The sequence below is a fragment of the Oncorhynchus mykiss genome, chromosome 28 (assembly GCF_057628025.1).
Source record: "Oncorhynchus mykiss isolate SJ-2025 chromosome 28, ASM5762802v1, whole genome shotgun sequence".
Classification (NCBI taxonomy): Eukaryota; Metazoa; Chordata; class Actinopteri; order Salmoniformes; family Salmonidae; genus Oncorhynchus; species Oncorhynchus mykiss.
This window is the reverse complement of record NC_143049.1, coordinates 37,420,811-37,438,294: the sequence shown is the minus strand read 5'-3', so window position 1 is coordinate 37,438,294 and position 17,484 is coordinate 37,420,811. Positions and strand designations below refer to the sequence as shown.

The 17,484-nt window shown below is 41.3% G+C and overlaps 1 protein-coding gene across 2 annotated transcripts; it reads left to right on the top strand.

Moving 5' to 3' along the window:
• Positions 1–311: 311 nt before the first annotated feature.
• abcf2a (ATP-binding cassette, sub-family F (GCN20), member 2a) lies at positions 312–12,606 on the top strand. 2 transcript variants are annotated; one of them, XM_090225266.1, is made up of 17 exons: positions 312–472; positions 1,121–1,306; positions 2,517–2,859; positions 3,503–3,675; positions 3,958–4,170; positions 4,659–4,841; positions 5,326–5,497; positions 6,346–6,441; positions 6,995–7,097; positions 8,131–8,226; positions 8,504–8,623; positions 9,304–9,393; positions 9,555–9,665; positions 9,942–10,004; positions 10,488–10,616; positions 11,115–11,318; positions 11,604–12,606. In XM_090225266.1, exons 3-17 carry the CDS (start codon positions 2,741–2,743, stop codon positions 11,718–11,720), a joined length of 1,989 nt encoding a protein of 662 aa, XP_090081392.1. In that variant the 5' UTR covers positions 312–472; positions 1,121–1,306; positions 2,517–2,740; the 3' UTR covers positions 11,721–12,606. The 2 variants fall into 2 exon arrangements, with proteins under 2 accessions (XP_090081392.1, XP_021445752.2); XM_021590077.3 differs by lacking the exons at positions 312–472; positions 2,517–2,859 and having other exon boundaries at positions 1,258–1,306.
• Positions 12,607–17,484: the final 4,878 nt, after the last annotated feature.

Genomic DNA, 17,484 nt, shown 5'->3' with positions numbered 1-17,484 from the left:
AAGCTTGGGTCTATAAGGACAATGAGAAAATCACCAAATGTAATTATGTATTCAAGACAGACGTGAAACTATACCGAACAAAAACATTAACGCAACCTGCAACTATTTCAAAGATTTTACTGTGTTACAGTTAAGGAAATCAGTCAATTGAAATAAATAAATTAGGCCCTAATTTATTGATTTCACATGACTGGGAATACAGATATGCATCGGTTGGTCAAAGTCACCTTAATAAATAAAATAAAAAGTAGGGGCGTGCATCAGAAAACCAATCAGTATCTGGTGTGACAAACCATTTGCCTCACGTCTCCTTCGCATAGAGTTGATCAGGCTAAAGGTTGTGGCCTGGGGAATGTTGTCCCCACTCCTCTTCAAGCTATGCAAAGTTGCTGGATATTGGCCGGAACTGGACCACGCTGTCGTACACATCGATCCAGAGCATCTCAAATATGCTCAAAGAGTGACATGTCTGGTGAGTACGCAGGTCATGGAAGAACGGGGACATTTTCAGCTTCCAGGAATTGTGTACAGATCCTTGCGACATGGGGCTGTGCATTATCATGCTGAAACACGAGGTTATGGTGGCGGGTGAATGGCGCGACAATGGGCCTCAGGATCTCGTTACGGTATTTCTGTGCATTCAAACTGGCATCGCTAAAATGCAATTGGAGGCGGATTATTGGAGAGAAATGAACAATCAATTTTATGGCAACAGCTCTGGTAGACATTCCTGCAGTCAGCATGCCAATTGCATGTTTCCTCAATTTGAGAAGTGAAAACCTCCTGGAGTTTATATTTAACATATCTTATATTATAATAAATAATCAGAATATGCAAAGTCTAACCATGTTTCAGGCTGATTTACAATGACTGCCTACCCCGGCCAAACCCGGACGAAGCTGGCCCAATTGTGCGCTGCCATATAGCCTCTTACTTTTTTTAAACGTTGTAAATATTTTTCTAATTCTATTTCTTGAACTGCATTGTTTAAAGGCTTGCAAGTAAGAATTTCACGGTAAAATACAAATCACAGGAGTTCAGGCCACACTATCAATGTTGTTGCAATAAATGAATCATTTCTCGTCTTGACGCTTTTTTTGTTGTCGGTAATGACGTACAGAATACACCATTTCCCAGCAACCCTTCCTTTACCCGCCCTACATTAAAATGAGAAGGTGGAGCTACAAAGACAACTCGGCGTTTCATTGGTCGGGTGAGCCGGCGTAGGGAACACGCGACAACGAGATCATTCTTTCTTGTGCGTTTCCAACGTCGTCGCCGCCGCCGGTGAACAGGTACAAGACCGGTAAGAAAATATATTTCATTATATTTAAACGTATATGAACCACACCTGACATAGTCACAAATAATAGTATACAAAAAAATTCGTATGTGGGCTTTTAGTAAGAAGATACAAGATTGATTCGATCAGTAACGTTAGCTAACTAAAGTCGAGCTAGCATACCCGCCGGTAAACTAGCTAGTTACACAATGCAGTGAAGAGGACCACGAGTTGCTTCGGCATTAGCCACCAGTTAGCTGAATCATTACTTGGAGTCTGACTCAATCGTTTTGTGGGGGTGGGGGGATTTATAGCCAGCGGAATTTATTGGCATCTGTCAAATCAAAGGACATGAAGGCCCACACGGGATTCCTGGATTTGTGATAAGATTTTATAACTATATTCGGACGTAATTTTAGCTAGACAATTTTACCTTTGGTTGAATATAACCGTTGTGTGTGTATATATATTTTTCGACCTAGCCGTTTAGCTAGCGAACATTAGCTTGGTAATTTAGGGGCCTCTTTATCAACCTCCATATAAAATGGCCCAGGGCGCCAGTTTCGCATCTAGTTAACTACCGCAGTTGGGCTAGTTGATTAAATTATGTAGCTACTAGTTACGCACAGTTCTTACAGGATATTGGTTAAAATAGCCAACTAGGTAAATGGCAGGAAATGCGTGTGAGGACGACACGTGAGATTACATTACCCACCTGTCTTAACTACCCCGGTTCTTCAGCGCTTACCGCTATGCTGTAAGAACGAACTAGCTTGCTACAAGGGAAATTATGCTGGCATTTATTGGTGTTGAGTAACGATGCTAGGCCCGGAATGTACTGATGTTGCAATCACCACGGCACCAATATAATTAGCTAGTTACATACCGTTAGCGATCTTGGCGTAAAATTCATCAGCTGTGTAACCTGATATGAACTGGCAATTTCCAATGTCTCGTCTTTGCTTGCGATTCATATGAATGGAAACCAATGATGTCTATGAACACCAGCTTGTGTTAATACGATGTAGCTAATGAGGCTTTGAAGCCACTGGCCTCCATATTGGTGCTCCTCAGTAGGCCCAGTCCTCCATAGAAATGAATGGAATTCTGCAGTATTTCAATATCATTTAAGCACCAAATTACATGTATTTGTAGTGGGAGCAGTTAAATTGGTACAAAAATGTTGTTCTTTTTACCCCTTTTTCTCCCCAATTTCATGATTTCCAATTGGTAGTTAGTCTTGTCCCATCGCTGCAACTCCCGTACGGACTCGGGCGAGGTGAAGGTCGAGAGCCATGTGTCCTCAAACTCGACCCTGCCGCACTGCTTCTTGACACACTGCTCGCTTAACCCGGAAGCCAGCCGCACCTATGTGTCGGAGGAAACACAGTCCAGCTGGCGACCAAATTCAGCGTGCATGCACCCGGCCCGCCACCCACAAGGAGTCTCTAGAGCGCGATGGGACAAGGACATCCCGGCCGGCTAAACCCTCCCCTAACCCGGACGACACTGGGCCAATTGTGTGCCGCCTCAAGGGACTCGTGGCCAGCTGCGACACATCCTGGGATCAAACCCGGGTCTGTAGTGATGAATCTAGCATGGTGATGCAGTGCCTTAGATCACTGTGTCACTCGGGAGGCCGTGTTTATATATATTTTTTAATGTTTAGGTTACATAATATAATGCTAAAATATGCATTGAGGAGTCTAATAGAATATATAGACACGCTGTCAAATATTTTTTTACTTTGGAATACCAAAATGGCTGTGCGGTGGCTTCAAAACAGTGCCCCCTGTATGTCATCTAGGGTTAATACATATCATTAATGGCAACTAAGGCTGGAAGGGAGGACTTGCAAGCCTTCCACTAAAGCCCGATCAAGTGGGGCTTTATCGGGGTTGATTGCATTGAATTTCCCATTTAGCTGGTCAGCAACAAGTCACCTTGAATCTAACACAGGCAACCCCTTAAGTCAACCATTTATATAACGTTACTTTAATTTGTTTACTCTTATGCCAGCTAATGGAAATTAGGTGTTGGCTTGCTACATTGGCTTGCTACTCTTTTCCATTTTAGTGGCTGCATCAAACAATATACCATTACTTTCACCCTAAGACTGCTTAGCTGCCGTATTAGCCTCTCTGATAATCCAGATGCAGGGAACACAACGTCACTGACCCAGTTTCCCCTGCTTTGTCCCCCTTCTCGCTGTGTCTTCAGGTTGAATTTTTTTCCCTCGAGGTCCTCAGCAGCCATGCCCTCCGACCTGGCCAAGAAGAAGGCGCAGAAGAAGAAGGAAGCCGCCAAATCCCGGCAGAAGGCCAAAAAACCAGGAGAGGACGGAGAGGGAGAGATACTAGAGCAAGGCCAGCAGAATGGAGCAGAAAGCAACGGTATTAGTTGTCTATCATAGAGGAACTAAAGGGCTCAAGTCTAAATCCTCTTCACAGCTACATTAGGTGCTCAGAGATGTGTTTTGTTTTCTTCTTGCACTAAAATGTAAATAGCTCTTGAGCGTCTGCTAAATTACTCTGTCATGTAAGTGGGTGGGTGGTTGGTATCTCATGTTAAATATGGGTTGACTGGTACACATATGTCTGTCAGTGGAGATGGATAACCCCTTTTTTTTTCATGTATAAAATGACAAACTAAACTAAAGTCTCACTGTGTCACAGGAGTGGATATGCTGACCAAGGAGATGGACGAGTTTGAGCTGAAGAAAACAGAGGCGCGGGCTGTAACCGGCGTCCTGGCGTCGCACCCCAACAGCACGGACGTCCACGTCGCCAGCTTGTCGCTCACCTTCCACGGGCAAGAGCTGTTGCAGGACACCAGCCTGGAGCTCAACTCGGGCCGGCGCTATGGCCTCATTGGCCTCAACGGCACTGGTAAGTAGTTACCGCCGCCTGAGTTGTGTTCAATGGGCATAAAACGGAAGAAACCCCTCAAATTACATTTTGAGTAGAAACACAAATGTACATTTTTTTTTAATTGCAAAACATTTTGCTACGGTGTGCTCTAATGAACATGACCCAGTGCCTTGGGACACCTTTTTTGCCATGTAATCTTCAGTAGTGGGTACGCCCGTCTCAGTGGGTACGCTTTTCAACCATCTCAGCCGTTTATTGGAACAATGGGGCGGCAGGGTAGCCTAATGGTTAGAGCGTTGGGCTAGTAACCGAAAGGTTGCAAGTACGAATCCCTGACAAGGTACAAATCTGTCGTTCTCCCCCTGAACAGGCAGTTAACTCACTGTTCGTCATTGAAAATAAGAATTTGTTCTTAACTGACTTGCCTAGTTAAATAAAGATAAAATAATTATTATTTATTTACGAATACAACATTTGATCTCCTATGGGGACTCTACTTTTTCCAGGTAAATCCATGTTGCTGTCAGCCATTGGCCACCGCGAGATACCTATCCCAGAGCACATTGACATCTACCACCTGACCCGTGAGATGGCGCCCAGCGACAAGACGGCCCTGCAGTGTGTCATGGAGGTGGACGCGGAGAGGATCCATCTGGAGAAGGAGGCCGAGCGCCTGGCCTCCGAGGACTGTGAGTGTTTTGCATTCGTCCTTCGTCTACTTCGCCCTCATAGGAAGACCATTGCTAAAACTGTCTCAAATGGAGCAATTTAAGGTTGTTCCTATTTATCTAAACGTTTTGTACCTTGCTGTGGTGATAGCGATTGCCTTTTTATAATGGTGGATGGGTTGTGGTAATTTAAGAGTATTTCCACGTTACCATGGGAACTGTGCTCATCGTGGCAGCATCCCTTCCTAGGCGTGGTACACTACTTCCCATGTCCCGAACAGTCCTACAGAATGAGTTCCCTTTGTGATGTAGCGTCGGGCAATGGGCACAAAGGCTTATTTGGTGGCATGACAACCGTGATTACATTTCACCCCGCCCCCAACCAGTTAAAATGAAAACCGTTGAGTGGAAGTTCCCTCCCTTCTGTCCACCACTCCAACTCACCTCCTTTCTCTTTTCCTACGCTCTCTCTCTCTCTCTCTCTCCTTTTTTCTCTCCCCTAAAGCTGAGTGTGAGAAGCTGATGGAGCTGTATGAGCGTCTGGAGGAGCTGGACGCAGACAAGGCCGAGGTGCGGGCCTCCCAGATCCTCCACGGCCTGGGCTTTACCGCCGCCATGCAGCAGAAGAAGCTCAAGGACTTCAGCGGAGGCTGGAGGATGCGTGTCGCTCTGGCCAGGTAACACACCCACCCTGTACAATACAAACCTGCTGATCTAGGATCAGGTCTTCATTATCCACAGCTCTGGGTCTGTATTGATAAAACATCTCAGTGAATGAGTGCTGATCTAGGATCAGGTCTTCATTATCCACAGCTCTGTGTCTGTATTGATAAAACATCTCGGTGAAGGAGTGCTGATCTAGGATCCGTTATATAACCTTTGAATCATAACAGGTGGGGGACCTGATCCTAGATCAGCAATCCTACTGTGAGACACTTTATGAACGCAGGCCTTGAGCCCAGTCTTTTTCCTAGACTCTCAAGCATCGCTACAGAAATTCCCCTTTTAACATCTGTCTAGAAGAAATGTCAGATCTTCATGAAAGCGGTAGGAGCCAATGCCGCTAGGGTTCTGAAGGGCATAGCGCTATGGGATATATATATATATATATATATATTTTAATGCTGCGTAGGCGTTTGCCTCAGAACTGTTTGGGAAGTGATGTAAAGAAAGGCCGAATGATAGCGCCACCGCCAAGCAGTATGTTCACAGTGCGGCGGCGCGGTGACAAAAATGGACCGAAGCGTTTATCTGATCCCTACAGTTCTGGGCACTCTACTCTTTGTGTTCCCTTTCACTTTGCCCAGATGCCTTTTTAGTCATTAAAAACAATTTATAGATTTAAAAGGTTTTAAGATTTAAAAAATAAATAAATCTAAATCACACATCAATAAGAATCTAAGAGTGAATGGGTGTTTTTCATTTGCAAATGCCCTGTTTTTTTTTTAAAAAAAATTTATGTTTTGGGTCATCTCCCCCCACCCCCCAAAAAGTAATGTTTTGTTTGTGTGTTCCTCGACTCCAGAGCCCTGTTCTTGAAGCCCTTCATGTTGCTGCTGGATGAGCCCACCAATCACTTGGACTTGGATGCCTGTGTGTGGCTGGAGGAAGAGCTTAGCCAGTAAGGCCCATTACCTGTGTGTGTAAGATGTAGGACATTACTTTTCTAGACAGATTTGTGCCGTTTTTATCATTTATTTTTATTAACTCGAAAAGCCACCGTTGATTGGTTGAAAGCAGCTTTCTGCTATGACCTACTGTGGTTTTATTGATCGACAACTCCAGAGGTAAACTAGGAAGTCGTGTAAATATGTTTCCGCCTTTAAGATATTACTGCTGCTGTGACATGATGTAAACAAAAGGCCGAATTATAGTGTCCCTGCCTGGCAGTATGTTGTCAGTGCGGGGGCGCGTTGACAAAAACTAGACCGAAGCGTTTATCTGATCCCAGCAGCATGCCAAAGTGTAGAACGGACGCCACAGGGTTTGTTCGTTCCAACATGAGATGTTTTAGACATTACTCATGGAGTTGACTAATCTGTACTAACCACTAGCTATAAACTTTGACTATAATCCTTTACATTTGGATGAAGAATCCCCATGTTTGGTGTAACTCAAGATTAGCTTTGTCAGTATTTTGAAGTGTCCAAACAATTCTCTCTCCAATTCAACAGATTTAAACGTATTTTGGTCCTGATTTCCCATTCGCAAGACTTCCTTAACGGCGTGTGCACCAACATCATGCACTTACACGAGCGCAAGCTGAAATACTACACGGTAAGAGCAACTGCACCCTGCAACTAGCCAACATGGACCAATGGGATGTTTGTCTGGTTTAGAATAATCCTCCAAGTCAGAGCAGTTGCATTTCCTGTCTTCAGTTGATAAATAAAACACCAGTTTATCATACTTACCAGGGCCTAAAATTAACACCTACCAAACATGGGTAGGACTTGGCATTGGCGGGTAAGTATGTCTAATTCACCATCCATGTGAATTACAGGGATGTAAACAAATTTGTGCACAAATTGTGAGAAATACGTTTTTTGTGCGTATGGAACATTTCAGGGATTGTTTTATTTCAGCTCATGAAACATGGGACCAACACTTCTTGTGTTTTTATATTTTTGTTCAGTGTAAAATTAAATCGAACATATACCACATCACTTATTTGTAATACATTTGTTTTTAGAAACATTACTAAGCATGCTCATGTTGTGTAATTATTGCTAAAATATTTTGTTTGGTAAAAAAAAAATCTGTGGCTGGTAGAAATTATATCTACCTGCCACCATGATTGGCATACAAAAAAGTTAGTTTTACACCCTGATACTTTCTCAGACTTCAACCATCTAGTAGTTTTATATTGTATTTGCCCATGGTTAGTTACTCTGGATAAAAGTAAGTATATTCAAGTCATAAGAACAAAGGAAAATGACTCCGGTGTACGAGTACATCCCATTTCAAGTGTAAAATGGTACTCGTGTAAAAACAAATTCCTGGTAGGGCAGGGATGGGCAACTTTGATTGGGGGGGGGCACAAAATATGATGACGAGCTGCACTTGGGTCTGTGTACCAACATCCATCCTCCCCCTGACATGGGCTAATTTAATTGAGTGACTATCAGTGACTGACACAACAAGACAAACTACTGATGGACAACCAAATTTCGACAAAATTTGGACCTTGTGTATTCTACTCTTGATCCGAGGGCCTTCAAAGGGGGACCACCAGTTGCCTATCCCTGTGGTAGGGTAACTGTTTGTTTACATCCTGATAGGGCAACTATGTTTGTTTACTTCCTGATAGGGCAACTACGATCAGTACATAAAGACCAGGGAGGAGCTGGAAGAGAACCAGATGAAGAGATTCAACTGGGAGCAGGACCAGATCAAACACATGAAGGTATCTAAGATTCCCTTTCTCTAAACACACTTCCTCATTCACTAGTGGTTTGGCAATTTATTTATGTGAAATTCGGGCTGATGCCAGTTATGTGATGGATCAAGCATAGTGGTGGGTTATTTTGGAACCACCTAGGGTGTGGTCGTTTCATACAAACTGTTTTAAGTTGAATAAACTCATGTGACACACAATTATGAGGGAGTGTTGGGAGTGAAGGGCTTCACCAAACAGATATTTATTTTGTAAACCTCCCTTTCTCTCCTTACCACCCCACCAGAACTACATAGCCCGGTTTGGGCACGGCTCAGCCAAGTTGGCTCGCCAAGCCCAGAGTAAAGAGAAAACCCTGCAGAAGATGGTGGCCTCTGGCCTGACTGAGAGCGTTTCCAATGACAAAGTAAGTTTGTTTAGTGACTTACTCGGTGGACAAAAGTGACAGTGCTTCCCATATAGGGTTTGAAAAGGTTCGTTTTTTTTTGGTGTGTAATTAGTTTTGACTGCAAGTCACATGGTCAGAATTATCTGGACTATAGTAAGTGGATATTACTGCAGGTAACTCTTTTTTTATTTTAGAAAATTCTGAACATAGTTATGGTCTATTGTGATGCAAAGAAGTGTACAGTAGATGCCACAGAGTGAGTTAGTTCCAGGATAATAGATTTGTTTTTTTTATAGAATTGCAAAATAGAAACCAAAATATCATAGCTCCATTCAGGGTGGTAGGGCAGGGATCATCCTCAGATCTGAAGACAGTAAGCTATATCCTAAACTCCTCCCCGAGGACAGTAAGCTATATCCTAAACTCCTCCCCGAGGACAGTAAGCTATATCCTAAACTCCTCCCCGAAGACAGTAAGCTATATCCTAAACTCCTCCCCGAAGACAGTAAGCTATATCCTAAACTCCTCCCCGAAGACAGTAAGCTATATCCTAAACTCCTCCCCGAAGACAGTAAGCTATATCCTAAACTCCTCCCCGAAGACAGTAAGCTATATCCTAAACTCCTCCCCGAAGACACTAAGCTATATCCTAAACTCCTCCCCGAAGACAGTAAGCTCATTCTTCTCTTCTCCTTTAGACCCTGTCATTTTGTTTTCCTCCCTGTGGGAAGATTCCCCCTCCGGTCATCATGGTACAGAATGTCAGCTTCAAGTACTCCGATGACCAGGTAGGTGATTGTCCAACCTCTCACTTCTGACTGAATGTTTTTTTAATTTATTTGTTTTATTTATGAGAAGAGAAATTCCAGCTCCGAACTACTCAATCACGTTTTTTTTGTGATATTGTTAGTGTGAATTTCTTATTTTTTCCCCTTGTTTGACATTTCAGCCCCATATATACAAGAACCTTGAGTTCGGCATAGACCTCGACACCCGAGTGGCCCTTGTGGGGCCCAACGGGGCCGGGAAATCCACCTTGCTCAAACTTCTCACTGGAGAGGTGAGTCTTGACATTGTTATAATTATATGGTCATTTAGCTAACTAATTGTTCTGCTATTCGGCCCTGCCATGAGGCATTACCTTAATGGTACTGTTTTTACTGACAAGTGAGGGGCCAATGAGTAGAAACCATGTACGTTGTCACTTTTTTTCTTTCCATTTCCTGTTCAGTTGTCTTTTCTAGTTAAATGTCATTTTATTTTATTCAACTTCTCAAAAGTATACATGTTTCTGATCAGACATCCCGACTCACGTCTCGTCATTCTTTGTCCTCAGCTCCTCCCTACTGACGGTATGATCCGCAAGAACTCCCACGTCAAGATTGGCAGATATCACCAGGTACCATTTTAAAATGCACTAATAGCCTAAACTGTCTTGACAATTGTGTCCAGAAACACTTTTTTTTTTGTGTGCTCCTACAATGGCAAAAAATTGGAGTAGACTGCAAATTTTGAGATGACGGGATGGTCAGTGGCATCTTTAGTTTTATTTAATTACTTGAAGTTAAAGTCATCCTCCAGTGATATTATTATTATTAAAAAAACAATTTAACTTATGGTTGAAAACGAAGTCCCAACTATAAAAAGTGATGTACACATTAAGTTCTAGAGTCGATGTCTGCGTCCCTGTAGAAATCTAATTAGCGTTAAAATAAATCCATCAATCTGTCAGTTTAAGCTAGATATGTTTTATATTTAATTTTTTAAATTGATGTCTCAATCCACCGCATCCATCACGGGACAACTTCAGAAATTAGATATTTTTTTTTACAACTCTACACGATTCACATGGATGAACCTACTCCTTATTTCCCCTCTAAAGCATCTAACTGAGCAGCTGGAACTCGACCTCTCGCCCCTGGACTACATGATGAAGTGTTACCCAGAGATCAAGGAGAGGGAGGAGATGAGGAAGATCATTGGCCGTTATGGGCTGACGGGCAAACAGCAGGTCAGTTTGATCATTAGTGATCCTAAAACATTTGTCATGTAGCAGGGTTTGATTGAGCCCGTCTGGCATGCCACGGGAGTGGGGTTTGTACTTTTGGGACTATTCCATTGGTTCCATTTGCACCATTCAAGCTCCAAGGGCAGCTTATGTATTTGGAGAGAAAAAAAACAATTATATTTGAGCCCAGGTTTGCAGGGTTGTAGGTCATTTAAAATTAAACTGAAGTCGGAAATGTAATTAAACCCATAGATGAATTGGGGGGCTGTCTTACGACAATTTACATTTTAGTCGTTTAGCAGACTCTCTTGTACAGAGTGACTTACAGGAGCAATTAGCGATAAGTGCCTTGCTCAAGGGCACATCGGCAGATCTTTCACCTAGTCGGCTCAAAGATTGGACCCAACGACCTGTCGATTATTGGCCCAACGCTCTTAACCACTAGGCTACCTGCCGCCCTGATTTTACTGACATTGGTGGCAATTTTCTGCATTTTACCAGGTGAACCCCATCCGGAACCTGTCTGATGGGCAGAAGTGCCGGGTGTGCTTCGCCTGGCTGGCTGGTCAGAATGCCCACATGCTCTTCCTGGATGAGCCCACCAATCACTTGGACATCGAGACCATTGACGCCCTGGCCGACGCCATCAACGAGTACGAGGGCGGCATGATGTTGGTTAGCCACGACTTCAGGCTCATCCAGCAGGTTTGGATAAAAAGACTAGAACACTTTGTATGAAAGGGTTGTTTTTAAATACATTGTTGGACAACTGCCACACTGTCTGAATATACTCCATCATGCCATTGGCATACTGGTGCTGCACTGTTACACTCCACTAATATACAGTAGCAGAGTCAACATATTTTGAATGAGTTTATTATAAATAGTCCTAGTTTATATATACCTATGAGAAATCTTTGTTGGAAGAATGGGGATTGATGCACATTTGTCCCTTTTCAACCCCGTTTCTCCTTTTTGTTCCCTCCCTAGGTGGCCCAGGAGATCTGGGTTTGTGAAAAGCAGACGATCACCAAATGGAACCGGGACATCTTGGCTTACAAACACCATCTGAAAAAGAAGATTGACAAAAATTTGCACGGTGTATAAAAAAAACAAACATATTATTTAAAAAAAACAACGACCTCCCCAGATTCAAGACTGTGGACTCCCAATTTCCCATTCCATCTTCACTTGACTATTTATCTCAAGAAGCATGTTGCTCCATTTCTTGATGCCCATTTCCTTCCTGCTTAAAGCCTCTTTACAGACTGCTGGAAGGTTGTGGTGCGTCCTACTTGCCTTCCATTGCTACCCCTTCAACAGGCATACATACGGTATCTTCATTTCTCTGAATTAAAAAGTATTAAAAAATAATATGTATCCATTTTTAATGTAGTGGAGAACATGTGCACTTTGTTTTTAATTCACGGTTCATGACATTTCCACAGATCAGATCTAGGTAGGATATAAACTGCCTGCAGGGTTGGGTAGGTAAAAATGTAATACGTTACTAGTTACCTGTTCAAAATTGTCATCAGTCTTTTGGATTACCCAAACTCTGTAATCTGACTTACTTTTGATAACTTTCCCCTTTAGGAGGCATTTAAAGACAAATGATCCATAAAACGCATTTGTCGTCATCGGTGGTCTGACTTGTCAGACTCACTCAGGTGGAACAAATTTAAACTTGCACCCCCCCCCCCCCCAATGCTGAATTGTCATTGAGAAAGGTGTCATGATTTTTTTTTTTTTTTTTTTTGTGATCATACTTTTTAAATCTAAAAAGTAATCTAGTTCAAGTGTGTAATCTGATTACAATATTTTTTGCTGGGAACGTAACTGATTAGTTTTTAGTAATCAGATTACATGTAATCAGTTACTTGCCGCCCGGTTTTTATTTTCCTTTCACTTTTTAAAAGAGCTTTATTATTTTGTCATTATTTAACACTGTACCAGCAATAATGGGAATGTCTGAAATAAAGGAGCAAAATAACTGACGTGGTCTGTTTTTAGTAACATGACAATGATAACTTTGATTTCATCAGTAAGTTGACAGTGCTTTTCTTTTTCCAGTGTCTTTTTAACCTTTTGAAATTTGTCTAGATATTTCAAATTGATTGGCGTTAGAGCCCACACACTAGGTTTGGTTAGCTCTTAGCAGGGCTAGGCCATGTCAACGTCTGCCTCGCATCCTCCCTTAATTAAGACATTTGCTTGAAAAATTAGCAAAGCAGCAATATAATTTGTCCCTCTTGAGATGCCATGGCAACAGCAGCCAGTATACACTTCCTCAAAATAGTTAACTAGGATAAATAAAAAAATATCAGAAATTGAAATTTTTTGCCAAATCGGTCTCTCATGCAATTTTACATCTAAGATGTTTGGTACAGTATTTGTCAAGTGAAATGAAAACTAGTTTCTTGTTGAATGAAACACTTAATTGAAGAATCCTGTCTACTTGCCACTCCTATTAGTAGTACTGTTGACCTTCACACATTTAGGGCTAGAGGGATTTATCTTTTGTCAAATATGGCCAGAGATTTCCTCAGTTATGTACGGCCATTGTGTACGTTGCCTGTGTCAATTGCATTCTGGGGAAAAGTTAAGCACTCCCAAGTAGTGAATGGGAATCAATTGGGCACAACAAATTAATTTTGCGAACTACATTTTGTGATCTTTTACTTGTTCTCTGTAATAACTTGTTTCTAACTTTCAATTAAGACCTAAGCGGTGTTCGAATACTCATACTAACCGTACTATTTGATGTAAATTGAGTATGTAGTATGCCTATTGACTTTTCAAATGAACTTATTTGAAAAGTCATGACTATTACATTGCTCAACATTTGTCATATATGCAATTATTTATTTAACCTTTATTTAACTAGGCAAGTCAGTTAAGAACAAATTCTTATTTTCAATGACAGCCTAGGAACAGTGACTTAACTGCCTGTTCAGGGGCAGAACGACAGATTTGTACCTTGTCAGCTCGGGGGTTTGAACTTGCAACCTGAATTTGTATCCGCTCTTGTCGGACTTCGGCTGCATATTTTCTGCCATTTTCTTCAAATCTTAATGTTGTGGAAGCCACACCCATTTTCTAAAGAATTGAATTATGGGCCCTAAAACCATGGAAATAGTGTCCTGCTTGTTTACTTCGTATTTTGGCAAATGTTGTACGACATCCGGGAACTTTTGGCATACTAACAGTATGGACCAATAAGCATACTACATACTCAATTTATGTCACAAATAGTGCAGTTAGTATGAGTATTCAAACACACCTTAGGTCTTAATTGAAAGGCAAAAACAAAACCCCACAGAAGCTAGGGTAGGCCCTACGTGGAATGAGTTTGACACCCCTGGCCTATGGCCAATCAGGGGTGTCAAACTCATTCCATGGAGGGCCAAGGGGCTGCGGGTTTTTGTTCCTTTTCCAATTAAGACCTAGACAACCAGGTGAAGGGAGTACCTTACTAATTACAGTGGTGGAACAAGTACCCAATTGTCATACTTGAGTAAAAGTAAAAATACCTTAATAGGAAATGACTCAAATGAAAGTCACCCAGTAAAATACTACTTGAGTAAAAGTCAAAAGTATTTGGTTTTAAATATACTTATTTATCAAAAGTAAATGCAAAAATGTACTTAAGTATCAAAAGCAAAAATCATTACAAATTCTTTATATTAAGCTAACCATATGGCTCAATTGGTCATGTTTCTTTAATTTATGGATAGCCAGGGACACACTCCAACACTCAGACTTCATTCAGAAACAAAGTGTTTGTGTTTAGTGAGTCCGCCAGGTCAGAGGCAGGAGCGATGACCAGGGATGTTCTCTTGATAAGTGTATGAATTGGACCATTTCTGTCCTGCTTTCATTCAAAATGTAACAAGTACTATTGGGTGTCAGTGAAATATATAGAGCAAACGTGTTAAAAAAAAAAAAATAGAAATTTAGTGAAGTGAATGTAAAAGTTGTCAAAATATAAATAGTAAAGTACAGATACCCCAAAAAACGACTTAAGTAAAAATACTTTAAAGTACTATTTAATTAAGTACTTTACACCACTGACTAAATAGTGACCTTAATTCATCCATCAAGTACGCTACGTGGAATGAGTTTGATACTTGTGTCATAGGCTTTCCCCAACCAACGAACCATGTCGGAATTGGTGCCTACAAAAAAGACGACATTGCTATTGCTCGCTATTTGAAAACGGGATTCCCATCTCCTTTCTCTAATATTTCTGGTGTAGGGGCTTTTATTTTGAAGGCAGAAACTGGAAAATACTTTTATGTGTTTTCTATTAACGTCCTTGCTACTTGGCATCCTTGGGACGTCCCTACCCCATGTTACCCCATTGGAGTTGACATTTAAAATGGTTACGGTAGGGGATTAATGCCGCGTTCGGAACAACTGGGAACTCGGAAAAAATACGAGGTCAAAACATCACGTCAGATATCTTCAGGTCCGAAAGGAAGAGCTCTAGAAAAAAAAAACTCTAGAAAGAGGCCCGAGTTCTTAAATTGGATGACCGTTCAAAACAATTATTCCAGTCGCTGCTGATATACTGTGTGTGTATATATATATATCCTAGTGGGACAAAAAAAAAACACCTGTGGGATGCATGCCAGCAAAGCCACTACAAATCACATCACTAAACCAGTTGGGACAGCTTTATATAGGCCCTAACAGTTTGTGGGTACCGTTAGTCACCATTATAGGATAATTAATGTATTGTTTAGTGTTGTGTAGTGGCTTTGCTGGCATGCATCCCACTTTTTAAAAAATCCACCAAGATTTACATGCTAAAAGAGAGGCAATCTGAAATTTTTCGCGTTCGAATTGTCTACAGACAGGTCGATAGACAAAGATTTCCAAACTATGGAATTAGGGAGCAACAAGCAGATAAGAGACAATCTGCAATTTCGATTAAGACATTAATGAAGGAGCTAGGACGGACGTAGACAATATAACTATGTGTTCAGCACTTTTGAAATGTACAGCAACAGAATTCAGAATATGGGCCGTTCTTACAATATTCTCCCTGTACACAAAGTCAGAATCGTAGGATAAATAAAGGGGGCATATAAGCAGACAATGAAAGCTCTTACAATATTCAATGATTATATTTCTCTAAAACAGGTTAAAGGCTTCATGTGCACCACTAAGTCAGAACAGTAGGTGAAATTAAGAGGGGTAAATAGACCAAAGTATTATGGTGAGGCACATTGGCTACTAACATCTTACTACACAACATACACTTAGTTTTACTTTCTTAGCTATAATATACATATCTCCCTGGCATATTACATAATTTGTGCAGCAGCATGCAATACATTTTTGGACTCACCTTGTTGTGCTGTGCTCACTTGCCTTCGTGGGCAAATTTTGTCACAAGTCTGGCATTCTCTGGAATTATGGGGCTTTCAAAACAACTGGGAACTCGGACAAAAACAAGGTTGAATCATGAGGGCGTCATTCATCTACAGGTCATGGCTCTAGAAAGAGGCCAGATTTAGTTGGATGACCGTTCAAAACATATTTTCCTAGTCGGAGCTAATTTATTCCCGACTTCCCAGTTGTCTTGAACTCACTAAAGTCAAGTTTTCACAGTTCCGAGTTAACAGTTGTTTTGAGCACACCACAAATCATGCTTCATTGACAGCATGGCCAATGTTGAATGTTTTTCCTTTTAAACTTGGAAAAGAGCCCCTTAATCCCAGATTTGGGACCCCACAGCCACTCCACTGAATAGCAGGCTAGTGATTGCTGTGCAATTCTTGCAGTTAGCCACTGTCACCAATGACTTCCAAACCACTTATTGTTGTATTTGCGATTTCCAACTTGTTGTGTAATGTTTAAGTCCAATGGCCGATGAGCACTGATACATTTTATCTATAATTTCTCTTCATTATTTCTCTTCACATGACAAGGATTAAAAAGGATTTGCCAGTATATTGTCAACTTTATTCATGATGATTACTGCTAGCTAATATTTTGAAAGTATGATGTTGACATGATCAGTCCAATCAAAGCTTCTGTATATATAACGTGATTTGACTTCATTTTTATCTGTGGCCAATAACCTCAAGCCTTCTTGGATGGGCACATCTAATGTAACTCTATGGCAGCACCCAAGGGGCCAGAATTTTCTAGCTCTACCCTTAAGACTTGGCGGTGAGATAGTGTCTCCATGAGTGACAGAACACTGTGCCAATCACGGCGCAACGTTCCAAATTGTATGCTGGTTTGCCCCACAGAAAGCACTTAGCTAGGCTGAAACAACTGCATTTTGGAACTGCCTTACTCAAGAAAACAAAAAAAGAGACCATGTTTGTATGCAGCTTTATTAACCCAATTATATATTTTTTTACATGGTTTATAAACTGATATGTGACACGTATTAATGCCAAAATAACATGCTGCCCTGAATGACGGGTAGCCACTGTTAATGCAAATGAACCCATCATTTTAAAAACAAATCTAGTAAAGCCAGGCAACTACAATCAACTTTCTAAACAATATTTTGGTTCGTTTCCATCTTGTTAACTAGCTAGCGGCCTAGCCAGTTCAAATAATGACCAGAGCACAACTGACAACTTCTTAATTAACTTTATATAATTTGTTAAAATTATTATAGAAAAATAAACTCACAACAAGATAATTGAGAACTAGTCCTGAATGGGAAAAATCGATTTGAATGGTCATCCAACTCGTAATTCCAATTTGGGAACTCGGGCCTCTTTGTAGAGTTCAGACCTGAAGATCACCGACGTCATGATTTGACCTCTTATTTTTATTTATTTTTTCCAAAGCTCCCATTTGTCTTGAACGCAATAATTTTAACCAGTCAGGTAACCATGAC

What these genes read in the sequence shown, in the direction of transcription:
- abcf2a (XM_090225266.1), top strand. Translation starts at nt 2,741, where the DNA reads ATGGGACAAGGACATCCCGGCCGGCTAAACCCTCCCCTAACCCGGACG. An exon ending in GCGCCTGGCCTCCGAGGACT is followed by an intron (nt 4,842 to 5,325) that starts GTGAGTGTTTTG and finishes TCTCCCCTAAAG; the next exon opens with CTGAGTGTGAGAAGCTGATG. An exon ending in ACTTCAGGCTCATCCAGCAG is followed by an intron (nt 11,319 to 11,603) that starts GTTTGGATAAAA and finishes TTCCCTCCCTAG; the next exon opens with GTGGCCCAGGAGATCTGGGT.